We start from the raw sequence: 27857 nt of genomic DNA on the forward strand, positions 1-27857 counted from the left end.
TAAGAAACCCAAAAGAGGAATACATTTTTAAAAGACCTGAGATAAAAGATCAGTTTGAGGGTTGGCGATGGCGGGGGGGGGGATCATCAAAAATCTTAGAGGACGTGTAAGTTACATGTAAGTCAAGGTTTTTAGAAGATCCTGACAGGTTAAAACAATATTCTGATAGCAGTACAGAGACGTTAAGCTGAGAGAAAATGTAAGGACCAGGAAATGGGTCCTCAGAAGCGACTGGACACACACAAGATGGGAAGTTATGACTCAGCAGCATTTTGTCTGAAAGAGCTAGGGATTTTAGTCAATGGGGACATTGGTGTGAGTCTCCAGGACAAGTTGGCCTCCAGCCATACTGATGTAGTATCATCCTCACTTTAAAAGGGCTCTAGGCAAACAGGAGCATGCTACTGGTCAGTCAGGAGGGAGAAAAGACTGTAGACCAGGTTCCAAGAGGTCTGGTTGGAGGAGCTGGGGCTTTTGGAGAAAAGAAGACTCAGGGAGATGTGGTCTTTACTTCATATCTCTGAGAGGCTGTTGCAGAGTTTATGTGGTCACAGGGCACAGAACTAGGACTCATGGGTAAATATTATAAAAAAGGAGAATTTATATTCAGTAGGAGGAGGAATTTTCTAACATTTTGAGCTACCCAAACTGGAGCAGGCTGCCCAAAAGGAATGAGGACTCTGTTCCTGGAGACTTGCAAGTAGAGGCTAGATAGTCAATTGACTGTCATATCATAGACATGTTCCTGCATTGGGGGAGGGCAATTGTACTAGGTTATTAAGGTTCCTTCTAATCCTAAGATCCTAGGATGCTGTATGTTAAAAATGAGAAAATAGAAAAACAATAAAAGGAATATGATGAGAGTGCAGGGGTTGGTAGATGAGTCACAGTTGTTGGGGCGGGGGTGGAGGAAGGTAATACTGTGTAGAGGAAAGAACTGATGAGAAGAAAAGAAATTAAATGGCTGAGAGTGGGTGGGGAGGAGCCAGGGAGGGCAGACAGCAAGTAGACTGGCTATAGAATACTAGGAATCATCAGATTTTCCATTTAGCCATCTCCTTCATATTGACAAAGTCTTGTGTTCTAGCCATGCAAATGAACAGAGCTCACAAGTCCAGAACCAGAAAGAAATTCAGCTAAACCAAGAAGAAATGAGGCTAGAAAGAAGTCCAAATGTTGCTAAAAATGGCCAGGCTAACCTGCTATACTGAGACCGTGCCCCTCCAGCCTGGTGACGCATGCTGCCATCAGATAGTGCGTTGCCATGACAATGGTCAGTGTGGAAAAGCTGCTGAATTTTCTACATTCTGAAAGATTTTCCTGAACCTGCCTACATGACTTGTCATTTGTTCTTGCATATTAAAACCTCAGTGAGGCTGGCCATTTCTCACAGTGTCTCTTGGCCTCCTTCCCCCATATTAAAAACAAAGGAGGGGGGAGGCATGGATTGATTTGGGAAGATGGAATGGCCATGATAGAGTGGATGGATTAAGCTCCACTCTACGGGAGGGAGTTTAGCCAGTATGGCTCAGTTGAATTTGTTCAGCCTTGAGCTTGGGTTTTTTTCTCTTTCTCATCACATTCCCCTAGAAGCACAAAAGATGGGATTTTTTAACCTACTGAAGATCAAACCTGGGGAAGTTCATCTTATAGAGATACGTTCCATGTGCCACAGGTTGACTGGAGGGAAAGGCAAATTTAGACCTCACCTTATCCCATCTTTACTGCCCATTAGTCTTTCCAAGAGGGAAAAAAAGACAAAAAACCTTGGAGAGTCAATTCAAGCTGTTAGCTTTATACAGGAAAAAGCTATGTATTGCTCTAACAAAGTGCTCTTCTAGTGCCAGTGAATCTCGAAGATATGTGTCCGTGCTCACAAGGAAGTGTGGATCGTTCAGCTTAGCTCATGCCCACTACTGTAAAATCATCCTCACACCATCTTCATGTGCTTAGACTTGTTTGCCTTTCCTCTGGTTGATGTACTCCAGAAGAGCTGGCTCACACTGAACTTTCCAGAGTTGGAACAGTGCTGATGTGATCAATCCCCAGGGATGGCTAGCTCCCCAAGCCTGCCTGGCTCTGTGTGAGGAAACAGGGGTAGAGTTTTTCTAGTCCCTAGTACTGATGACATTTGAATTGAGTAAAGGTCCCTAGGGGGACAAAAGCTTCTTGTTGCAACCCAGATGCAACCTTCTGTGGCTGAGTGCAGAGGAAGGGTGAGTTGTGCATGCACAAGTATGTGTTGGCATTGTAATTGAAGGTTATAACTCACTTGCTGTGAGTTCCCAGACTGTACCCTAAGTTTGCCTGGAATAGAAAAGGAGACAGATAGGGCCAAGAGGTAAGAAGGAAGAGGAGGGGGAGGACATAAGAGGTAAGAGAAGGCCTTATAAACATCTGCCTTTTCTGACCCTTGATGAAGGAGGATGAATTGGCATCTCATACAGTGCAGGGTTGGGCAGATGGACTAGCCAACTGATGTGGGTATAGGGAAGAGACAACAGAAGTGAAATAATAAGAACAATAGCTACTATTTATTTTACAGATGAGGAAACTGAGGCTCAGAGAAGATAAGTGACTTGGCCAATGTCACATTTGTTCATTCATTCAGCAAGCAATTACTAAACACCTACTATGTGCTACACACAGTGCTAATAGGTGGTAGAGCACACACTTGAACCCTAGTCTTTCTGAACTGGGGCTTTGGAGTCAGGCTGTTTGTCCTTTCCAGCCCCCCTCTTCTCTTTGCAGTGTTGCCCTGTCAGGTATATTTGTCATACCTCATTTTTTCAATCCCATTTTTAACTCCCCCCCCTTTTCCCAATTGCCCCTGGTAAACTCTTCCCACCCTTCACTGCATATCCAGCTCCTTCCACGTGGCTGACCCAAAGCACCTAAAATCAGATGTCTCTTTGGAAATGGGAGGAAGATAGCCATGAGCAACACTTGGCAGTCCTGGCCTCTGACCCAGGCCTCTTAACATTCTCTAACACCTACCCCTGCCATGCTCCCATCACCCAACCATACGATCATTGAACCTTTCTACTCCATTTTGAGCTGAGTAGAGAAGTAAAAGAGGACAAAAGGTGGAAGAAGCTAACCCATCCAGCTCCTGCTACCTGAAGTGTGTGGTGTTTACCAGCTCCACTCTGCTATTTACAGTTCCATGGCCCCAAGATGAGTCCCTTTGCACATCTATTGGTAATATTCTCAGGAACACCATTGTGCTGAGTGTAAGCTGCCCCTCCTTGGGCAATTTGAAGTCTGGGATTGACATTCTTCTAAGGACTAGCAATTAGGACATCGGGTCTGGACATGTCCAAGGCCTGCTGAAGCTCCAAGCTTGAAGAAGCACTCCTGCCTGGTGGGACTCTACACTATGGAAATTGAACTTGCTTCTATACCTTCTCTTGTTTCCTGAGAAGCCATAGGATAAGTTGAAAGGCAGAGTTGGTCCCAAGACAGACTGACCATCTGCTTTAGGGCTTCTTAGAAGGATTTGGAGCAGGATCGTAGAGAATACCGAGCCAATTTGCATTACTTCAGGGGAGGATCTCTGTGATGTCCATTCCTTATCTCCTCTAGCCATCCCCTGTCCTTTTATTCTTCTCCAGTCCACTGTGGTTCTTTCCAAGAGCCTACTACCAGCCTGGCTTCCCCATTGACCAGGTTCCTATCTTGTTTCACTAAAGAGTAAAAGAATTGGAAAGGCTTGTTGTTGTTGTCATTGTTCAACAGGAAGAGAAGTTGTAAAAATGTCATGCTGAGGGGCACCTGGGTGACTCAGTTGGTTAAGCATCTGCCTTCAGCTCAGGTCATAATCCCAGGGTCCTGGGATTAATCTCCACATTGGGCTCCCTGCTCAAAGGGGAGCCTACTCCCTCTCCCTCTGCCACTACCGCCGCTTGTGCTTGCTCTCTCCCTCTGTCAAATAAATAAATAAACTCTTTTTAAAAGTGTCTGGCTGAAAAACTTATAAATTCTAAAATAAAAATGAAGACTGCTCCCCAAGGTCACAGTAACTTAGACAACAGCTTTTATTGTTTTAAAAGATTTTATTTATTTATTTGAGAAAGAGAGAGAACACAGCCGGGTGAGAAGCAGAGGGAGAAGCAGACTTCCCACCAAGCAGGAAGCCCAATGTGGGGCTCAATCCCAGGAGTCTGGGATCATGATCTGAGCCGAAGGCAGACACCCAACCAACTGAGCCACCCAGGCACCCCTAGACAATAGCTTTTTTTTTTAAGATTTTATTTATTTGTCAGAGAGCTAGAGAGAGTACAGGCAGGCAGAGTGGCAGGCAGAGGCAGAGGGAGAAGCGGGCTCCCCTCAGAACAAGGAGCCCGATGTGGGACTTGAACCCAGGACACTGGGATCATGACCTGAGCCGAAGGCAGCCACTTAACTGACTGAGCCACCCAGGCATCCCTAGACAACAGCTTTTAACAAACCATGAAAACCCTCAGTAGATTACTTATAAGACACCAAATACCTACATAAATCCAGGAAGTGGGAACTACTATTATTGAAAGCCAACTGTACTGTACCATATGCTGGGTTCTTTACATATGTGATCTCATTTAATCCTCACAATTACCTCATAAGGTAGGAAACTGGTGTCCAAAGACATGGTGTACCATGCCCAATGTAGCAGGTAAGTGGTGCCCTCAGGATTTGAATCCAGACCTGGTACCCTCTGCTTTATAACAGTATTGGTCAGTCAAATCTACTCACCATCCCCTGTCTGCTTTTTTCGATTGCCCCTAGTAAACCCTTTGCACCCTGCAATGTCTCCCAAAGTGAGGTTGCGAACCAGGTTAATTTTAAGAAGTATGGTTATGTCTCCACTTCAGAGCCCCATTAAATCAATCAATGATTAGTTTTTGGAGCCTCCCATGTTCTTAGTGCCATGAGAGGTGTAAGAGAAGTTTAAAATATGGCCTCTGCCTTTAATAAACAGCTGAGAAGTCTAGGGAAGGAGACAAAATTAACCCTCTTAGACAGATGAGGATATAATAAGGCTGATACTATGTAGAAGTGGGGGAATAAGACCTTAGGGAGACTGCTTTCAAAAGGTTTGGAGGATTTATGGGCCCAGCACGCTTCCGCTGCGCAACTCTGCTAGGTTTGGAGGATTTAAATTGATAAGAATGCAGAAGTGCTCATAAGCTAGGGAAACTCAGGTGAGTGCCAGGGGCAGATTGCAAGTTCCCCTGAATTTCAGGCTGAGTAGTCCATATTGGATACAATAAAGTGACAGCCATTCTAGGTTCTGGAATTAGGACATAACATGATGCAATGATATTTGGATAAATCATGGTGGTATTCCAAGATTGAGCCTGAAAGAGCCTGGACCAGAACAGTGATATTAAGATATTCCCTATCCTATTCCTCCCAAATGGCTGAGAGTTGTTTGGAAGAGAGTATCAAGAACACTTAGAAATGGGTCATGTATAGGGGATCAAAAAGAAAAGAAGAAGTAAAGATGATTCTGAGCTTTCCAGCCTGGATACCAACTGGGATGGGGAGCCATTGGAGGAGGGGGATAGTTTTACAGAAACATATACTTGATGTGTTCTGTTTTGATATGTTGAATTAGAGGTATGATGATACATTGTCTCAAATACATCTACATGGAAGAGTTGTTGCAGCCAATTAAAAAGAAAATTTTAAAAGTAATTGGATGCCACAAATTATTGCCATGATAATAATATTAAGTGAGAAATAACAGGATACAAAATGATTTAATACCATATAGTCTCAATTTTGTAGATATAATGTGTGTATGAGTGAGTGTGTGGATATATACAGAGAAACGCCAGAAGGAAATACAACAAAAGTACTAACAGTAGTTACTTTGGTGGTAGAACTGGGATTATGAGTATTTTTTTAACTTGTTCTTTCTTGTTTTTCTGTATTTTTCAAAATTTCTACCATGAATATGTGTTGCTTTGTTATTCAGAAAAAAGTAATATGTGTTTGAGGTTTTATTTTTTTTAAGATTTATTCATTTTTTATTTTAAGAATTTTTTTTTAAAGATTTTATTTATTTATTTGACAGAGAGAGATCACAAGTAGACGGAGAGGCAGGCAGAGAGAGAGAGAGGGAAGCAGGATCTCTGCCGAGCAGAGAACCCGATGCGGGACTCGATCCCAGGACGCTGAGATCATGACCTGAGCCGAAGGCAGCGGTTCAACCCACTGAGCCACCCAGGCGCCCCCATTTTTTATTTTAGAGAGAGAGCACAAGCAGGATGGGTAGGGAGAGGGAGAGAGAATCTCAAGCAGACTCTTACTGAGCATGCAGCCCAATGTGGGGCTCAATCCCCAAGAACTGAGCTGAAAGCAAGAGTCAGATGCTCAACCAACTGAACCACCCAGGTGCCCCCACATGTTTGAGCTTTTAATTATTATTATTGCTATCATTTTATCAGAACTTATTTCCTAATTTTTGGTTTACAAAACCTGGTCACTGCACCTGCACACAGCTAGAAAGATAGGGACTGGAGAGTGAGAATTTTACGTCTCAGGTGCTGTTTCCTTTCTTAAGTACCTCTAATAATTCTTAAGTGCTTCCAGCTTCCACTCAAGAGAGCAGATTTTCCTTTGACTCATGCTGTAAAGCCTCTTTTGTCTAGTAGAAGGGTGTGAAGTCCAGAGAGCTCCCTAGGACCACATTCCTTTCCAAAACCTTCCTTTACTCCAAGACAACAGTCTTTCCGAGTTTTCTCTTCTGCTCCATTGAGCTATGTGATTATTCCTCCTCACAGTCTTGATTACTATAGCTATATAAAAAAACCTTAAATCAGGTAGAGTGATTCCTCTTCTTTTTCAAAATTGTTTTTAGCTTATACCAGTTCCTTTGCTTTCCATATAAGTTTTAGAATAATCTTGTCTATATCTACAAAATACCTTAATGTGATTTTGTTAGGAATTATGTTAAACCTGGTTATCAGTTTGGGAAGAACTGACATCTTTATTGTATTGAGTCTTCCAACCCATGAACATGGTTTGTCTCTCCATTTATTCAGGACTTTTTTTATTTCCTTCTTCAGCGTTTTGTAATTTTCAGCATACAGATCCTAAACAAGTTTTGTACCTAAGTTTTTCTTTGAGTTATTGTTTTTTTCATTTTGGTTCCCATGTGGAAATTGTTACTGTATAGAAATACAGTTTTTGTATATTGCACTTATATCCTGTGACCTTGCTGAACTCATTTATTAATTCTGTTTTCTTACAGATTCCTTAAGATTTTCTACATAGATCACCACTCATCTACAAATAGAGACAGTTTTGTTTTTTTCCTTTCTGATCCGTATGCTTTTTGTTTCCTTTTCTTACTTTATTGCACTGGCTTAGACTTCCAATATTATATTAAATAAGAATGGTTAGAGAAGACATCCTTGCCTTATTCCAGAACTTAAAGGAAAAACACTCAGTATTTCACCATAATAAATGATGTTAGCTGTAGGTTTTTGTAGATCTTCCTTATCAAGTTGAAGCAGTACTCCTTTATATTCCTAATTTTATGAGAGTTTTTGTTATGAATGAGTGTTAAATTTTGTTAAATGCTGCTTCTGCATCATTTGATACTAATAGTAATGTGTATGTAATTTTTCTTCTTTAGCCTTTTAATATGGTATGTTAGCTTGATTGATTTTCAAACTTTGAGCCAGCTTTGTATATCTAGAATAAACCCCATTTGGCCATGGTGTACAGTTATTATCTACATTGCTCAATTCTATTTGCTAATATTTTCTTGAGGATTTTGCATCTATATTCATGAGGGATATTAGCCTACAGTTTTCTTTTTTGTACTGTCATCATTTGCTTTCAGTATCAGGCCAATAATGCCTTGTAAAGTGAGTTTGTGAGTGTTCTCTTCTGCAAGAGATAGAGGAGAATTGGTGTTAATTCTTCTTTCTAGTAGAATTCTCCAGTGAGACCATCTAGGCCTGGAGATTTCTTTTTCAGGAAGTTTTTTATTTCTACTTTGATACCACTGTAGTCAGAAAACATGTGCTTTATAATTTCAATTTTGTTCGGCTGTTGGGGTTTTTTATGGCCCAGTATATGGTCTATTTTGATATATGTTCTGTGAGTGCTAGAAAAGAAGGTGTATTCTGTTGTCATTTCATGGAATATTCTATCAGTGTTGATTAAATCCTATTGGCTGGTAGCATTGTAGAGTTCTTCTGTATCCTTTGTCATTTTCTGTCTTATTCTATTATCAGTTGCTGAGAGAGGGATGTTGAAGTCTCCAGTTCTAATTGTGAACCTATTTCTCCTTATAATGCTATTGGTTTCTGCTTCATGTATTCTGAAGCTCTGTTGTTTGGCACATATACATTTCGGGTTGCTATATCTTCTTGGTAGATTGACCCTTTCACCATTATGTAATGTCCCTTTCTGTCCATGGTAATTTTCTTTGCTCTGAAGTCTACTCTATCTGATATGAATATAGCCACTCCTGCTTTCTTTTGATTAATGTTTGCATGGCATGTATTTTCGATCCTTTTATTTTCAATGTGCTATTATCATATTTGAAATGAGCTTCTTAGAAACAGCATATGGTCAGATCACTTTTTTAGCCACCTTGCCAATCTTTGTCTTTTAACTAATGTATTTAGATCATTTACACTCAATGTAGTTTTGATATGTTAGGGACTAAATCTGCCATTTTATGTTTTTTTTTTAAAGATTTTATTTATTTATTAGAGAGATACAGAGAGAGCACAAGTAGGCAGAGCAGCAGGCAGAGGGAAAGGGAGAAGCAGGCTCTCCACTGAGCAGGGAGCCCAATGTGGGGCTCAATCCCAGGACCCTGGGATCATGACCTGAGCCAAAGGCAGCTGCTTAACTGAGCCACCTAGGCACCCCTTTATGTTTTGTTTTCTCTTTGTTCCCTTTGTTCCTTCTATGTTTTCTTCTTCATCCTTTATTGTTGGTAACTTATACCTCTGTTCAAATTTCATTTTGATTCATCCTTAGTGGTTTTGTTTGTATCTCTCTGTGTAGGCTTTTTAGTGCTGTCTCTGGATATATATTATATGTGCCTAACTTACCACAGTCTGCTAGTATCAACATTTTACCAGTTAGAACGAAGTTTAGAAAACTTACCTACCTCTAAGTCCTTTCCCCTCTCCCATTTATAATATAATTGCCTTAAGTATTTCCTCTACATACATTACAACTACATCAGTGTTACCATTTCTGGTTCAATCATTAAACATAATTTAAAAAACTGAAGAGGAGGGGAAAACCCTAGTATGTTTATGTTTATTCATATTTTTACTCTTTCCATTTTCTTTCTTCCTGATGTTCCAAGATTCCTTCTTTTATTATTACTCTCCCATTGCAAAAACTTCCTTTAGCTATTCTGTTAGTGTAGGTCTGGTGGCAACAGATTCCCTTAATTTTCCTTCCTTTGAGAATATCTTTATTTCCCCTTCATTCCTGAGAAATATTTTCATAGACCTAGAATTTTGTGTTGACAGTTACTTTCTTACACCACCTGAAAAATATCTTACCATACTTCTGGCCTCCATGGTTTTTGATGAGAAAACCAGTCATTTGAATTATCTTTCCCTTATAGACTTCGTTTCTGTTTTTGCTGCTTTCCAGAATTGTTTTTATAGTTTTTCCCCCGTTTTTTAAAATTTTTTATTTTTAGGAATTTGATTATGATAGGACTTGGTGTGGATTTCTTTAGATTTATCCAGTTTGGAGTTCAGTCAGATTCTTGAATCTGTAGGTTTATATCTTTTGCCAAATCTGGGAAATCTTTAGCCATTATTTCTTGAAATTCTTTTTCAGGGGCACCTGGGTGGCTCCGTCATTTGAGCATCTGCCTTCAGCTCAGGTCATTATCCCAGAGTTCTAGATTCAAGCCCCATCTCAGGCTCTGTGCTCAGCAGGGAGCCTGCTTCTCCCTCTGCTGCTATGCTTACTTGTGCGCTCTCTCTCTCTCTCTCTCTCTCTTTCTCTAATTAATTAATTAATTTTTAAAAAAGAAATTCATTTTCAGTCCCATCCTCTTTCTCATTGCTCTCTGGGACTTTGGTGACATGAATGTTGATCCTGTTTGTTTGGGTGGGTTTTTTTTTTTTAAGATTTATTTATTTACTTATTTGAGAAAGAGGGAGACAGAGAGACAGAGAGTAGGGGGAGGGGCAAAGGGAGAGGGAGATAATCTCAAGCAGACTCCCCACAGATTGCAGAGCCAGACACAGGGCTCAATCTCATATCCTGAGATCATGACCTGAGCTGAAACCAAGAGTCAGATCCTTAACCGACTTAGCCACCCAGATGCCCCATGAGTGTTAGATCTTATATTGTAGTTCCACATGGTCCATGAGGTTTTTCTCATTTTCTCAGACTATTTTTTGTCTTTTGTTCAAATTGGACAATTTCTATTGTTCTATATTCCAGTTTACTGATTTTACCTCTCCCACCTCCCTCCACTCTGCTGTGGAGCCCATCTATTGAGTTTTTTATTTTACTTGTATTTTTCAGTTCTAAAATTTCCATTTAGTTTTTCTTTATTTCTTTTGTTTCTTTGCTGAGACCACTTATTTTTTTTTCAAGCATGTTCAGAATTGCTCAGTGAAATATTTTTTGATGGCCTCTTTAAACTCCTTGTCTGACATTTCCAACATTTATGTCATTGCTATGTTGACATCTGTTGATTGTCTTTTTCCCATTTGAGTTCATAGTTTCCTGTTTCTTGGTATAAGTGACTTTCTATTGTATCCTGAAATTTTTAGATTTTTTTTTTTACAATATCTGTATCTTCCTTAAATCTTCCATTTTAGCAGATTTCCTCTGACATCATGATGGCAGAGGAGGGAGCATCACCCCATTACTTCCAAGTGGGGATAAAAGTCTAGGTTCCCCACTGAGCTGCCATTGACAGCCTGGAGGGAGGTGGGGCACCTCCTTACTGCTGGGCAAGAGTGGAAATTCAGGTTCCCCATTAGAACTCCACTGATACCACCTTGGCTGGGAATGGGAGTGGAACCTTGTTACTGCCCCCCATGTGGTCTCTACTGATAGCAGTGGATAAACTTCCTTGCCATTGAACAGGGATAAAAGTTCTGGCTTTCCACTCTGCTTTCTCTGGTGGAAGGGGAGCCTGGTTACTGCTAATTTTTTATTTTAATGTTTCATACACTCACCAAATACATATTTGGTGTTAATATGTGCCAGGCACTATTTAGGGACTAGTGATAGAGATGTAAATAGGACGGATATAGGCCTTGCCCATCATGAAGCTTAAATTTTAGTGAGGAAGAAAGACAATAAACAAATAAATATTTAAGGTTGGTTACTGATAAATTCCAGTGGGGTGCTATTTTAGGTAGATGGTCAGCAAAGCCTTCCCTGAGGAAGTGACATTTGGGAATAGAGCTTAAGGAAGTAAGGGAAGGAGCTTTGCAAAAATTGGGATGAAAAACATTCTAGATAAAGAGAAGAGCAAGATCAAAGACCCTAAGGCAGGAATTAATTTGGTATATTTGCTGTACAGTTGACCCTTGAACAATATGACAGTTAGGGGCACCAACACCCTACACAGTTGAAAAATCTACATATAACTTTTGTTTGTTTGTTTGGGTTCTTTTAAGTTTTTGTCTTTGTTTTTTGGTGTCCCTGGGTGGACACAAATGCATATAACTTTTAAGTCCTCCAAAACTTTACTAATAACCTACTGTTGACAGAAAACTTGCTGAAAAATAAACAATTAACACATATTTTATATATGTATTTGTGTACTATATTCTTTTTTTCTTTAAGTTTTTATTTTAATTCCCATTAGTTAACATACAGTGTTATATTAGTTTCAGATATACAATATAGTGATTTAATAGTTCCATACATCACCCGATGCTCATCACAAGTGTACTCCTTAATCCCCATCACTTATTTAACCCATCCCCCCACCACCTACCCTCTGGTAACCATGAGTTTGTTATCTATAATTAACTATCTGTTTCTTGATTTCTCTCTTTTTTTTCCTTTGCTCATTTCTTTTCTTTCGTAAATTCCACATATGAGTGAAATCATATGGTATTTGTCTTTCTCTGGCTTACTTTGCTTAGCATCATACTCTCTAGCTTGATCCACATTGTTGCAAATGGTAATATTTCTTTTTTTTTAAGATCGATTTTATTTATTTATTTATTTGTGTGTGAGAGAGAGAACACAAGTCGGGGGAGGGGCAGAAGGAGAAGCAGACTCCCCGCTGAGTAAGGAGCCTGATGTAGAGCTCCATTCCAGGACCCTGGGATCATGATCTGAGTTGAAGACAGACACTTAACTGACTGAGCCACTCAGGCACCAATTTCATTGTTTTTTGTGGTTGAATAATATTCCATTGTATATATATACCACATCTTCTTTATCCATTCATCAATCAGTGGACACTTGGGCTGCTTCCATAGCTTGGCTATTGTAAATAATGCTGCTATAAACATAGGGGTGCATGTATCCCTTTGAATTAGTGTTTTTGTATTCTTACAATAAAGTAAGGTAGAGAAAAAATGGTATTACAAAAATCATAAGAAAGAGGAAATATTTTTACAGCACTGTACTATAAAAAATCCATGTATAAGTGGACCCATGCTGTTCAAACCATGTTGTTCAAGGGTCAGCCGTGTATGTTTTAGTGTGTATTGGAAAGAAATATAACTGTCACATCAAAATCTGATGATTTCACAGATATCATTGCTTAGGATAAGCTTAATTTTTTTTTAAAACAGAGTTGGTATGAGAGAGGTTTCCACATAAGTGGTATATAAATATGACAAATTTCTTGGCAGTATTGAAGTTTGGGAAGCAAGTCTGTCTCTGAGGTAGATAATGTTATTAGCTCCATTCAACAGATGAGGCTTAGGGAGGTTGATTAGCTTGTACAAGGTCACAGAACAAGGAAGGGAGCTGGAATTCCACCTGAGAAATTGAAGGTCATGCCCAAGGTTTAGAAGAGGAAATATGGAATTTTCCTTCTTCCTGATGGAGTTGCTGGTTTTAGTATACAACAAACCAAGAAATTTTTTTAAAAGACTTTATTCATTTATTTAACGGACAGAGATCACAAGTAGGTAGAGAGGCAGGCGGGTGGGGGAAGCAGGCTCCCTGCCAAGCAGAGAGCCCGATGCAGGGCTCCATCCCAGGACCCTGAGATCATGACCAGAGCCGAAGGCAGAGGCTTAACCCACTGAGCCACCCAGGTGCCCCCAAACCAAGATATTTTGAAGAATACTTGGAGGCCTCTAATGTGTTTAATTAAGCTTTTTTTTCTGTTTGCCCAAAGTACATGCCTAAAGCAATTATATCACTTATTCCCCTCCAGCTGTTAGCTCTAAAATAATCAGGGATCAGAAAGGTTAGAACTTACTAGAGAAGATACTCTTTTTTTTTTTAAGATTTTTTAAAAGTATTTTTTTAAAAGATTTTATTTATTTGACAGAGAGAGATCACAAGTAGGCAGAGAGGCAGGCAGAGACAGAGAGAGAGGGAAGCAGGCCCCCCGCTGAGCAGCGAGCCCGATGCGGGACTCGATCCCAGAACTCTGGGACCCGATCCCAGAACTCTGGGACCATGACATGATCCGAAGGCAGAGGCCCAAACCACTGAGCCACCCAGGCGCCCCTTAAGATTTTATTTATTTATTTAACAGAGAGATCACAAGTAGGCAGAGAGGCAGGAGGAAGCAGGCTCCCTGCTGAGCAGAGAGCCAGATGTGGGGCTCAATCCCAGGATCCTGAGATCATGACTTGAGCTGAAGGCAGAGGCTTAACCCACTGAGCCACCCAGGCACCCCTAGAGAAGATACTCTTTTTTTTTAAAAGATTTTATTTATTTATGTGACAGACAGAGATCACAAGTAGGCAAAGAGGCAGGCAGAGATAGGGGGAAGCAGGCTCCCGGCCAAGCAGAGAGCCCGACACGGGGCTCGATCCCAGGACCCTGAGATCATGACCCGAGCTGAAGGCAGAGGCTTTAAATCCACTGAGCCACCCAGGCGCCCCTAGAGAAGATACTCTTAACTACAGAGAACAAACTGAGGGTGGATGGCAGGAGGTGGGTGGAGGATGGGCTAAATGCATGGAGATTAGGAGGGCACTTGTAGTGATCAGCACTGGCTATTATATGTAAGTGATGAACCACTAAATTTTACTACTGAAACTAATATTACACTGTATGTTTACTAACTAGAATGTAAATAAAAACTTGAAATGTTAAAAAAATATATAAAATAAAATAAACTGCATTTTTCTATTTTTTTAAAAAAAAGAACTTATTAGAGAAAATAAGGTAAAACACTCAGAGTTCTGGAATGCCTTACTGTTGACAATTCCCTCAGTCTACCCGGAGGCCCTTTAACCAACTGAGATTCAGGTGCTGTCTTTAGCACAGCTGCCAAATCCAGCAGTGCTGATAGGGATTTTATGCCAGAGTAAGCAGGCCCAGCCTCCCTGGCCTTGATGCTGAGGGGCAGTCTTTGCAGGATTCTCACCATAGAGTCCCAGCGGAAGCTCTACAGACATCCCATCCGGTAGACTCCTCTGCTACACCTGGACCAGGACATCCCCAAGCTCCAGTCAGGCCACCAAAGAGCTCTCGGTGTTTTGAGAAAGGAAAGCATCTTTATAGGCTTCTGGTTTACCCACATCCTTCTGTCTCTTTGCAGCTCCAAGCATATTTTGGAGGGAGATTTCATAAAGATTTCGAAATTGAGTTAGAATTTCAAGTCTATTGTGACATGCAAATTAGTCCTGCTTGCCCGTTGGCAGCAATGCAGCTGAAGTGCCTAGAGACGGGCCATAAAATGAAAACATCAAAGTGATTAAATGTGCCCGAAGAGCATAATTGAGTGCATGAATAAGAGAAAATAAAACAAATTGATTTTCTCCAGTGCCAGAAAAACAGAATAATTGAGAACAAAATAATAGACTTTGAAGTAATCAAAGTGAGGAATGTACCATAGTGACATAGAAACAGCCAGTTGTGGGGGAGATTTATTGTGTTTCTGTTATCATTTTTACAACTTTAATTTCATTAGCTAATAAATACAAATCAATTGAAAAATCAGTCAACCAGAGAGGAGGCAATCCCAAGCCAAGATTTTTTATTCACATCTCTAAAAGAGGCTGAAGCAGTGATCCTTAATCTATTTTCATAGGCGCACATATCCCCCATGAGCTGGAAAACAAGTTCTGGGAGGCCTCTCTGCTTTGGAGGTGATGATATTCTGTTCTGCCAGTCACTTTCCACATATAAGTTTACAGATTCAACTTTCAAAAGGGTCACTTTTATACCCCGCCAAGATTTCCGACAGAATGGCCTGAGTACAGCATCTAGGTTTACGAAGATGACATTTTCGTGGCACTGACCAGCATTTATGGTCTTGCACTGGATCATCCTGAATTCGTGGCACGGTGGTGATGGCAGCAGCGCCTACAGCAGCAACAGCAGGATTACCCGCCACTCTTGCAATACTTGTGAGTGCCTGTGGCTCACTCCAACCACAGGCGTCGCACGCACACGCGCAACACTGAAATCCAATCTAAAACCATGGCGGCCCAGCAAGAGTATGTCACTGGTTTAGTCTCCAGCTTGGCAACCATGATGCCGGGGAGGATCAGGAGAGGGAAACTAGGCTGCGAGACTTTTCATGCTGAGTGTAGCAGTAGAGCACTGGGGGCAGCAAACTATGCTGGGACTGGGTGTTGGAACATCACAGAGCAAACATGAGATCCATGCAGAACTATTTTTCCGGCTCCTTCAAGGAAAGAATCCATTCACGCTACGCCTCAGCTGTTCGTGACTGGGCTCGATGGCCCTTCACCTTAGGACCTGCAGTGGTGGCTAATATGACTCGGATTCCACTTTTTCCTTTCACAGACCCTTGAGCTGCTCTGGCAGCTGTTGGCACTTCCAGATGTTCATGACACACCCTACCTTCAGGGCTCCACAGTTAACAGCCATGCCTTTGGCTCTAGTAAAGGTCTTTGGGACCATTGGGACTGTAAACCAGGGTGTACAGAAGGAGTTGGCAATGCTGAGACTGGCACTACTTGCTGGCTCAATCAGGATGGCATGGTTAATAGATTGTGCCTGCCAGGCAGTTTGTGCTGGAAAATATATCTTACAGGAAGCACCTAGACACTGAAAGGAATCTCTCTGACCTTCTGGTGGTATCCAAGGCCTAATCATGATGGGCCCTGAAGCAAATGGGGAATTTTAGCATTTACCTCCTTTGTGCAAGAGAAGGAGGATTTATCTCCAGTTCGGGCCTAAAATCCCAGCTTCCATTTCCCACTGGTGTTTGGGTGGAGCAAAATGGAGCAAATGGATTTCACAACTCTAAAGCATTATACAGATGTAAGGCTGTATTATTCTTCCTGCCACTGCTATTCCCATTATCCTGGATTTCCCGGCCCAGAATTCTTGTCTGAAAAAGAAATATGGAGAAAGCACATGGACCAAGGAACCTGGAACTGTGACTCCAAAACGGCTGGGAGGGATTGCCCAGCCCAGCAGATAAACCACTCCAGGCCAGGCTCCACAGGCTGGCTGGCAGACAAGCAGCCCACTCCTGTGATGTCACCTCTACAGTTACTTGTGCCTATCCCTCCACATGGAGCCAGCAGATTTAGGCACAGGAGGGGAGAAAAAATGAATCATAAGCTATTTTAGAAATTGCTTCGATTCTGTTTGAGATTGCAGTAGTCCCTTGCAAGCTAAGACTGGAGCACCTTAGCCATCAGGGTAATATCCTTTAAGTGCAGATATCCTGTAAATGCCAGAAGTTTGGTGGGATTAATCCACAGCCTCAGGTTCTAATTCAGGTCAGTGGCAGACAAGTGGTAATTGGTGGTTATACTTAATTGTCATTGAAAGGCTTTCTGATGACAGGAGGGATCTACATTCCAAGGCAAGCAATACAGTTGACAATTAAGAGCTAAAATTGAATCAGCCTTCCATATCAGCACATGCCCAAGGCTTCACAGAAATCTTTTGTTCTGCCATTGTTCCCAGGTAGAGGGTGAGATCCACCCCCAAACATGGTTGTGAGGGGGCAGCAATTAGAAAACTTGCTCTAGCCCTAGATCAAGCTACATGGGCCTCCTCCCCATCTTAAAATCATTCAGCAGCTCCCTATGGCCTCTAGGATAGGGCCATGGCCTTCTAGGTCCTTGATGGTCTAACCTCTGGCCACCTCTCCAACCTCATTGCCCTTTTCCCTGACCCATCATCCTGTGCTCTGGCCATGAAAACTTTGCAGTTGCCTTTTTTTTTTTATTTGACAGAGAGAAATCACAAGTAAGCAGAGAGGCAGGCAGAGAGAGAGGAGGAAGCAGGCTCCCTGCTGAGCAGAAAGCCCGATGTGGGACTTGAACCCAGGACCTGGGATCATGACCTGAGCTGAAGGCAGCGGCTTAACCGACTGAGCCACCCAGGCCCCCCTGCAGTTGCCTTTGTATATCTAGTTGTGCCTAGAACATTCTCTCCCCCTTTACCCTTAAAGATGCTGCCTCCTCTGTGAAGCCCTCCACACCCTCTTTGTATGTCCTGAGCTCTCTGTACAGACTGGTATTTTGTCACCTTGTAATGGACTATGATGTGTTTGTCTGTATATATGCCTTTCCAACTAGACTGAGAACTTCTTGAGGGCAAGAACTATGTTTTGCTCTCCCTCTGTGACCTCAGCACCCAGCACAGGGCCCTGCCCAATGTAGACAACAGTAAAGGCTTATGAAATGAAGGGACAGAGATGGGGGACCAGTTGGGTTGAGGGAGTTGGATGGCAGGGGGTCAGGGTTGGGGAGGGCACAGTCCAAGATTCAAGTATCTGCAGATACTAAAATCAGCAGAGCAGCCTGGGCACCAGCTGTCCCAGAGCAATCCCCGCAGTGATTGTTCTCAAAATGTGCCTCCTGCCCCTTGGGGTGAGAGACAATTTGAGGTGACACAAAGATATTTTTCATTTTAATAGTTGTATTCATTTTAGTGGATATTTTAGAATATACCAAGCAGGGACACCTGGGTGGCTTCCTCGGTTAAGCGTCTGCCTTCGGCTTAGGTCATGATCCAGGGGGTCTGGGATCAAGCCCCGCATCTGCGTCAGGCTCCCTGCTCAGAGGGGAGCCTGCTTCTCCCTCTGTCCCTCCCCCAACTCGTGCTCTCTCTGTATTTCTTTTTCTTTCTCTCAAATAAGTAAATAAAATCTTTAAAAAAATAAAACAAAATGTACTGAGCACATCAAGTCTGTTTTTGATGATGATGATTACCTACTACTACTTAGGATAGATGAGACCCAAAAAGGTATTAAAAATTTTTTTGAAGATTTTTTTTATTTATTTGACACAGAGAGAGAGTGCACAAGTAGGGGGAGCGGCAAGCAGAGGGAGAGAGAGAAGCAGACTCCCCACTGAGCAGGGATCCTGACCCCAGCTCCATCCCAGGACCCTGGGATCATGACCTAAGCTGAAGGCAGGCGTTTAACCAACTGAGCCACCCAGGCCCCCCAGTATTAAAATTTTTAAAGTGAAATGATACAAAGAAAAATATTGTTACTATCAATACAGATGTTAAGTAGATAGAACAGCATTCCTGAAATGGGCACCCATACAGTGGAAGTTAGGGAAACACTTTTCAACAGCCCTAAATTTACTTCTCTGTTCCTCTGTGGTGCCACTCAGCTTCCAAGGGCACTGAGGTTCCTTAGCATTCCTCCAAACTTCCGTGACACTGCTTGTCTTCAGAACTCATTTGCCACTTAGCCTGGTGGCATGGACGCTTCCTTTGTAAGCCTATGTTGGCTCACCTCAACCACATTTATAACAGCCTTAAGAGCAATGACCAAGCTTTAAGCCTCTGTGAACTGAATGGGGAATTGCTTTATCTGCGGCTTCTATAGCTCCACAGATGTCCATTTCTTTAATGAATATTTCTTGGGCACCTATCATGTACCAGGAACTGTCGAGGGTGCTTACAGCAGAGTGATGAACAAGACAGACAAGGGTTCCCTCACAGGGCTTGTGAAGGGATACGAACACAATCAAAATCAATACACAAGATGTTTTCAGCGTGCTGAGTGCATGGGAGGAAATAAAACAGGATAGCGTGATAGAAAGTGATGGCAGGAGGGTGGAGAGGCGGCCACATAGATGGGGCAGTCATAAGGCCTCTCAGATACAACCTTTGAATTGAGACCAGAATGAGAGGAGTCAGAAATGGGAATGTCCAGGGTGCCTGGGTGGCTCAGTCGTTAAGCATCTGCCTTCAGCTCAGGTCATGGTCCCAAGGTCCTGGGATTGAGGCCTGCATGGAGCTCCTCACTTGGCAGGAAGCCTGCTTCTCCCTCTCCAGCTCCCCCTGCTTGTGTTCCCTCTCTCACTATCTCTCTTTGTCAAAAATGAATAAAATCTTTAAAAAAAAAAAAAAAAGAAATGGGAATATCCAGGGACAGAGCATTCCAGGCAGAAGGAACAGCAAGTGCAAAGAGCAGGGGAAGCCCTGTGGAGGAAAAATGACTCATGTGTTCTAGCAACAAAAAGATGCCCCAGAGGGGCATCTGGGTGGCTCAGTTGTTAAGCATCTGCCTTCGGCTCAGGTCACGATCCCGGGGTCCTGGGATGGAGCCCCATGTTGGGCTCTCTGATCGACAGGAAGCCTGCTTGTGTTCCCTCTCTTGCTGCATGTGGGTGTGTGTCTCTCTGTGTCAAATAAATAAATAAAATCTTAAAAAAAAAGAAGCCCCATGTGGCTAGAACAGATTAAGCAGGAGGGGTGGTGGTAGGATACATGAGACAGGCACCAGAACCTGCAGGGCTTGGCAACTGGATTTGATTCCAGGTGTGATTAGCAGCCATAGAGGATTTTGAACAGAGGAGTGATGTGTTCTGACCTAAGTCTTAACTAGACACTCTGGCTGCTATGTAGAAAATAGGTTGTAGGGGATAAGGATAAAAACAGGGAGACCAATTTTGAGACTATTAAAATTGTCCACACAAAGGGTGGTAGTGGTTTGGAGTAAGCTTATAGCAGTGAAGGATGGAGGGAAGTGGGTGGACTTGGAATACATTGAAGAGGTAGCACAGACAGGACTTGCTAATGGATTGAAAGGGAGGTTGTAAATGCAGGAGGAAATACAGATGATCCCTAGTCAATGTCACAAAAGAAAGAAAGTCCAAGGGAACTGTTCCATTTCTGCCCTATCCAACACAGTCACCACTAACCACACATAGCCATTTAAATTGAAGTTAATTAACATTAAATAAAATTTAAAATTCACCTCCTCACTTGCATTAGCCATATTTCAAGTGCTCAAGAGCCACATGTAACTAGTGGCTACCATATTGGGCAGCATAGACACAGAACAGTTTCATCACAGCAGGAAGTTCTATTGGACAATGCTGCTCTACATTTTATTACATTTTGTTTCAAGATTTATTTAATTATTTTAGAGAGAGTGCATGAATGGTGGGGAGGAGCAAGGAGAGAGAGAGGGGAAGCAGACTCCCCACTGAGCAGGGAGCCCAACATGGAGCTCAATCCCATGACCCAGAGATCATGACCTGAGCCAAAACTAAGAGTCCAACACAAAACTGACAGCCACCCAGGCACCCCGCTGCTCTACATTTAAAAAGTAGAGAATACAAAAAAAAAAATAAAAATAAAAAAAAAAAATAAAAAGTAGAGAATACAAGAATAAAAAGACAAGCCACAAACTGGGAGAAATACTTGCAAAACACATAACTAATAAAGGACTGGTATCCAAAATATACAAAGAGCTCTTAAAACTCAACAATAAGAAAACAACAACCCGATTAACAAATGGGCTAAAGACCTTAACAGACACCTAACCAGAGAAGATAGACAAATGACAAGTTAGTGGACAAAAATATGCTTACTTTCCTGTCACTAAGAAATTGCAAATTAAAACAATGAGCTATCACTGTATGTCTATTGGAATACCTAAAAACCAGAACACTGATAATGCTAAATGCTGGCAAGGATGTGGGACAGTAGGAACTCTCATTCATTACTGGTGGGAATACCAAATGGTATGACCACTTTGGAAGACAAGTGGCAGGTTCTTCCAGAGTTTTAACATATGATCCAGCAATTGTACTGTACGCCTTGCTATTTACTCAAATAAGTTGAAAACTCATGTCCACCCAAAAACCTGCATATCAATATTTATGTCCACTTTATTCATAATTGCCAAAACCTGGAAGCAACCAAGTTGTCCTTCAGTAGACAAACAGATAAACAAACAATGGTGTAGCCAGACAATGGAATGTTTTTCAGCACAAAACACAAATGAACTCTCAAGCTACAAAAAGACAAGGAGTAAACTTAAGCACATATTGCTAAGTCAAGGAAGACAGTCTGTAAAGGCTGAGTACTCTATGATTCCAACCATAGGACAGTCTCAAATAGGCAAAACTAGAAAGACAGGTCAGTGGATGCCAGGGCTTTGGGGAAAGGAAGGAAAGCACGAATAGTTGTAATAGTGAATTCTACACTTGTCAAAACTCAGAATTGTACAACACTAAGAGTGAAACCTAATATAAACTATGGACTTTTACTTGATAATCATGTCCATATTCATTCATCACCTAAAACAAATGTACCATGCTAATGCAAAATGTTGATAATAGGGTGGACACCGCCTGCCAGGGGAGGCGAGAGGCAGGAGGATTTGAGAAGTCTTGGTGCTTTCGGCTCGGTTTTTCTGTAAATCTAAAGCTGCTCTAAAAATAAAGTCTATTAACTTAAAAAAAAAAAAAGGACTAAAGACAGCGCTCTCCAGCACCTAGTGCCTGGCAAAGAATAGATAGTCCATAAATGTTTATTGAATAAATGCATGAACAAATGAGTCAGTCAGTCAGTCGATGAATCAATAGAATGCTGGCCTCCTGAGTCCCAATTCGGAACTCCTTCTTATACACCAGAAGTAGGATGATGATACAATGTATTGTCCAAACCAGGATATTTGAGGATGTTGAGGTCTAAGTCAGAACTGTCCCAGAGATAACCCAGAGATCACAGCCCTGGAGCCCATGGAGCCACATCTTGCCTCCAAAATTGTTTCACTTGGCCTCATATATTGATATCTTAAAAAAGTGTGAAGCAGTTATCCGCATTTAAGATGGTGGAAACTTTGCACACAAATGGAAATTTCTGCCTTCTCTTGGAAAATGGAAAGATCTGGTCACACTGGACCCACCTTCCTGCACAGTAGTCAGTGTCTGGGACTAGGTCGCTGCTGCCCTTTTTGTGAACTTCTACCGTCCTCTGTGCCACAAGCCCTACTGTTCCCTCTTGTATATTCTGCCCTAGGCCAAGTGTGAACTTTCTTTTTTTTCTTTTTTTTTTTTAATATTTTATTTATTTATTTGACAGAGAGAGAGAAATCACAAGTAGGCAGAGAGAGAGGGAGAAGCAGGTTCCCTGCTGAGCAGAGAACCCAATATGGGCTTCGAGCCCAGGACCCTGAGATCATGACCTGAGCTGAAGGCAGAGGCTTAATCCATTGAGCCATCCAGGTGCCCCCAAGTGTGAATTTTCATTTGTCATCTCATTTACACTGCTTTGGTTTTGTTTTCTTTTGTAATAGAATTAAGAAAAAAGGGAACTATTTCTTATACTCATGTCATGACTCAAAATAAGAAAAAGAATAAAGGCTCAAGAAGGCTCCATACATCTTGCCCCTAATCCGCCTGACTCACATACAGTGCATTCTTGGCCTCTATAAACATTTGTGTTTTCCTCCTCTGGTCTGTACTCTGTGTCTCCCCAGGCTCCAGACCATGCCGGCCTTTAGAATTTTCTCAGGCTGCCACCCACTGTTGGAAAAGCTAGACGTGAGGGGGAAACAATAGGCATTATTTAAGCTTACATTTTTATTGTTACCCAAACTCAATATTGCTCATCACCAACTTTTGGCGGAAATTATTTCTGTTGTTTTTCTTAATTGCCTCCAAATGTAACTGGAGAGTGAGACAGAGCAACAAAGGGTATAGTACCCACCTTTCCTTTCTGTGAACATGTGTGGTTGGAATACTTGGACGTGGAATTTTGTTTATCCATGAAGTCACTCATTCATTATCAAGCTCTGGCTACACTGAGAGTCAGAAGGACCCCTAGCTTCAGCATCAGGACCCTCTGTAGATTTTCCTCAGCAGAGGCAATGCATTGTTGCAAAGGCCCCCATGGAAATGGGAAAGTGTGGATGGGGCACACTTAAGCTAAGGGATTGGACTTCATTCGTAGGTAGTGAGGAGCTGCTGAAGGATTTTGGGAGCAGGGAAGGCATGTGATCATAGCTTGCGATTGTGTGGGGGACAACTCCATAGGCAGGAGCACCAGTGACCTAATGAGAGATGTGACTAAGTTTGAGACAGTGGAACAGGAAGGAGAGGGCAGAGTTGCGAGGCATCTGGAGGTTAGGCTTGGCAACTCATTAGATGTGGAGGAGGCTTGAACTAAGAGATGAAGAATAAAAGACTGTCCAGAGACAATGAGTTTTGGGCTTTAAAACAGCAAAGACATGATCCACAAAATTAACTTTTGTTTTGCAAGAGTTAAGAGAATGAAAAGACAAGTCACATATTGAGAGAAAATATTTGCAAATCATATCTCTAACAGCAGCTTTGTATCTAGAATATATGAAGAACTCTCCAAACTCAACCTTAATAAAAAAAAAATCCAGTTAACAAAAGACATGGGGAGGATATATAGATAGTAAATAAGCCCATGAAAAGATGTTCAACATCATTAGCCATTAGGAAAATGCAAACGGAGACCACAGTGAGAGATCTCTACACACCTATAAGAATGACCAAAATAAAAACTAGTGACACCACCAAATGCTGACAAAAATGCTGAGAAATGGGGCACCTGGGTGGCTCAGTCAGTTAAGCAGCTGACCCTTGGTTTCAGCTCAGGTCATGATCTCAGGGTCCCAAGATCGAGCCCCGTGTTGTTGGGCTTTACGCTCAGCAGAGAGTCTGCTTGTGGATTCTCTCTCTCCCTCTGCTACTCCTCCTCCTCCTGCTTGTGCTCTCTGTCTCTGTCTCAAATAAATAAATAAATCTCTTTTTAAAAAAAAAAGGAAAAACGTGCTGAGAAACTAGATCCCTCATACATCGCTGGTGGAAATGCAAAATGGTATGACCACTCTGGAAAACAGTTTGACAGTTTTCAAACCAAACGTGCAACTACCATATAATCCAGCAACTGCACTCTTGGGCATTTATCCCAAAGAAACAAAAGCTATGTTCATGCAAAAACTTGTACATGGATGTTCACAGCAGCTTTCTGTGTAATAGCCCCAAACTGGAAACAACCCAGATACCCTTCAGTTCGTGAATGGTTAAACACACTCTGGTGCATCCAGACCATGGAATCCTACTCTTGTGGTTAAAAAAAAAAGGAATGAACTTAACGTATGACAACTTGGATGGATCTTCAGGGCAGTATGCTGAGTGAAGAAAGACAATCTCAAAAGGTTATATACAAAATTATAGAACCGGGGACCAGAGTAATGGTTGTTAGGGGTTAGGGATTAGAGGGGAATTACCATAACAAGGTAGTGGGAGGGAACTCTTTATGGTGACAGATGAAGTTCTGTATCTTCTTGTGATGGGGATTATGCAAACCTACATGTGATAAAACTGTAGAGAACTATACACTTATAGACACAGACACATATGCACACACACAAGTGTGTGTGTGTAAAACTGATGAAATCCGAATGTGGTCTGTGATGTACCAATGTCAGTTTCCTGGGTTTTATATCAAATAATCATTACGAAAGATGTTGCCACTCGGAGAAACGGGATGAAGGGTACCTCTTGACATTGTTTTGCAACTTCCTATAAATCTATGATAATTTAAAAATTTAAAAGTTAAGTACCACCCCCCCAAAAAAAAGGAATAAGCTGTTGATACACCTGGAAGTTTTCATGACACACTCAGGCATTGTGCTGCATGAAAAAAAGCCAGTCACAAGAGGTTATACACTTTTTTTTTTATTCCACTCATATGACATTCTCAAAAAGGCAACACTTAGAGTGATGAGAATAGGTCAGTGATTGCCAGGTGGTAAGAGGCAAAGGAGAGGATGTGACTGCCAAGGCTAACACAGGGAATTTTGGAGGCATGTAATGGGACTGTTCTGTATCATGAATCTACACATGTATTAAAAAATCATAGACCTGCACATACAAATCAAGTCAATTTTCCTGCATGTTAATTTAAAATTAAAATTAAAACTAGAAGGCCACCTGGCTGGCTCAGTCAAAAAAACATACAACTCTTGATCTCAGGGTTCTGAGTTCAAGCCCCCTGTTGGGTGTTGAGATGACTAAAGAAAGAAATAAACTTTATTGCTAAAATAAATAAATAAACTTTAAATAAACAAATAAGTAAGACTAGATAGGCAAGTGGGTGCTGATTGCTTTTTTCCTTTCCTTCCTCCCTCCATGTATGCAGCCATTTATTGAGCACCTGCTGTGTGTGAGGCCCTGTGCTAGACTTTGGCAATCAGCGAAAACACAAGACAGCCTGGGTCCCTGCCCTCATGGTGCATTCTTCCTGATTCAGAGGACAAGTTGTCAACAGGGTATAGAGCCCAGTGTTGCTTGGGCAAGTGGGGCAAGGAGAAAGAGACCAAGTGAGCAAATCTTTCATTCATGGAGCTCATATCTGTAGGATTGCAGGTGCTCCCTTTTCCCTGAAAGACTCTTAGGCCCAAGGGCAGGCGAAAGCCCCTAGTTCATACTTCATACATGTTCACAAGAGAAAATGCTAGGAGGGTTGTGCCCAGCTAAGCCAGGAAGAAAGGTTGAGGAGGGTGGGGGAAAACTTGACACAGTTAGTGAAGTGTGAAGTCTAAGAAGTTGACTGTGTTGGGGGGTGGGGAGGTGTGCCCACGTGCACCACAAGCGTGAGGCCCAAAATAATCATTTATTTAGCTCATGACTCTGTGGATTGGCAGTTGGGCTGGGCTCAGCCAGGCGGTTCTTCTGCTGGCTTTGGCTGGGTTCACCCAGTTGGTTCTGCCACCAGCTGGCTGCCAAAGGCCTCACTCACTCATCTGGTGGGTAACTGGCAGTTGCCAGGGTAACTGAGCCATATGTCTCCCACCATACAGCAGGCTAGCCTGGGCTTGTTCATATGTTGAGGTCTCTGGGTTCCCAGGAGCAGCAAGAGAACAAGCCCCAAAATGCGAGTCCTTTTTTTAAAAAACAAAACAGCTTTATTGAAGTATAATTCACATATGTTACCTGAATTTGAATTTTGTTTTCTCTCCTGTTTGCAGGGAATCTGAAGCATGTGGTCTAGTTGACAAAAAGAGATCAGGTTTCCAGAGCCAAGGAGCAGTGCTTGTAATGAAGACAGCGTGTTTATGCGAGTAACGTGTGGAATTTGTGACTGCAGGGGAAATTTGGAAGAAATTACTTCCTGAAAATTTCCAAGGGGCACCAAGTGGCACCTGGCCTCCTGGGGTGAGGAAGGCAGGCACCCCAGAGGCCTCAGCTAGGCCTAGGGGAAGAAAGAGATTTCCAGCATTTAAAGTGTTTATTTTTAAAAAACACACAAATGCCGTTTTTAATCTTTGAAAATTATTTTTAAGCAAGTCAGGGAGGGGGTATTTTTATTTTCTTAAAGGAGACATCAGGCGCTGGAGAAAAGCGTGATGCTTTGGTCACTGGTTTGTGGGGTGGGGGGAGCCCAGAGGCAGGGTTTGGGCCTCAGGACCATCCACATGGAGTCTTAGGGGAGGGGAACTGATCGGCAGACTGGGAGGTGGGAAGAAATCTACCTGTGTTGTTTTTAGGGTTGTGGATCTATTTTGTTTTTTAATAAAATCTTTGAAAATCTACCTCTTTGTCCCGTTGTCCTCATTGTACAGTGCCCCCTACAGCACTCACAGTTGGGAACATTTCCTCTCACCGAAGTATCAAGGATAACACTGCTGCTTCCATGGTTTGTTGGGGACCCGCCTGGGAAGCTCTCTGAGCGCTGGATGCCCCACGAAGCCCCACCCCCATCCCACTTCACCCCACCACCACCCCTTCCTCACAAAGGAACTAGTGTGTCCCTGCTAAGTCCTGGTGACATGTGGCCAAGCTCCATCCTGTGCTGGGGCCCATCCAGGCCTCATGAGAATACAGGCACTGCAACCAAGGAGAGTGTACCCCCACACACTGGGGAGGAGCTCTCCCCTCCCTGCGGAGAGAGTCAGGGATGGGAAGGGTAGGTGGCCTGGGGATCTAAGGAGAGGCATTTTGATGGATATCAAGGATACTTGCCCCCATTGAGTGTAGATGATCGGCGCACTTGACAAAAAAGGGATCCAATTGGTACTGTCATCTGGGGGCAAAGGAAGAGAAGGTGGCAAAATGGGGACAGGGAATAACCAGTGAGATGAAGCAGAAAGAACAGTGAAACATTGTGATCTGATCACTTGATTCCCCAAATATTTATGAAAAGCCCCTCCAACTCCTGGGACTGAGATAGGAAACAAGGACACAGCCCCATCCTAGCCATCTAGGAACTCCCAAACAGGGCAAAGGAAGGGAAGATCCAGATCCCAACCGATTTCTCACTCTGCTACCAACATGAATCCAGAGCTGGGGGGAGCATCTAGGAAAAGGCAACTCACCCAGCCAGAACAGCATCCTGGAGCGTTTCAAAGGGGGTAATATTTGAGCCAGGCCTCCTAGGGTGAGTTGTAGTTCTCCAGGCCTCAGAGGGGGGATGGGCATTCCTCAGAAGGGAGTGGAAAAAGCCTTGACCATATCCGGGATGGGAATAGCCAAGCTTTTACTAAA

General features: G+C 42.4%; 1 protein-coding gene across 2 annotated transcripts in view; it reads left to right on the forward strand.

Annotated features, from left to right (window-relative positions):
• HDAC8 (histone deacetylase 8) overlaps positions 1-26888 on the forward strand; it is a 220539-nt gene extending 193651 nt beyond the window's left edge. Inside the window, exon 13 of one of the 2 annotated variants that reach the window (XM_047716008.1) lies at positions 26342-26888. In XM_047716008.1, coding sequence (XP_047571964.1) covers positions 26342-26364 — 23 coding nt within the window. In that variant the 3' untranslated portion in view covers positions 26365-26888. Of the gene's footprint in view, positions 1-2545; positions 3791-26341 lie in introns of those variants that run through there. The other variant, XM_047716014.1, reaches the window with a different exon arrangement.
• Positions 26889-27857: the final 969 nt, after the last annotated feature.

This window comes from Lutra lutra, chromosome X, assembly GCF_902655055.1.
Source record: "Lutra lutra chromosome X, mLutLut1.2, whole genome shotgun sequence".
Lineage (NCBI taxonomy): Eukaryota > Metazoa > Chordata > Mammalia > Carnivora > Mustelidae > Lutra > Lutra lutra.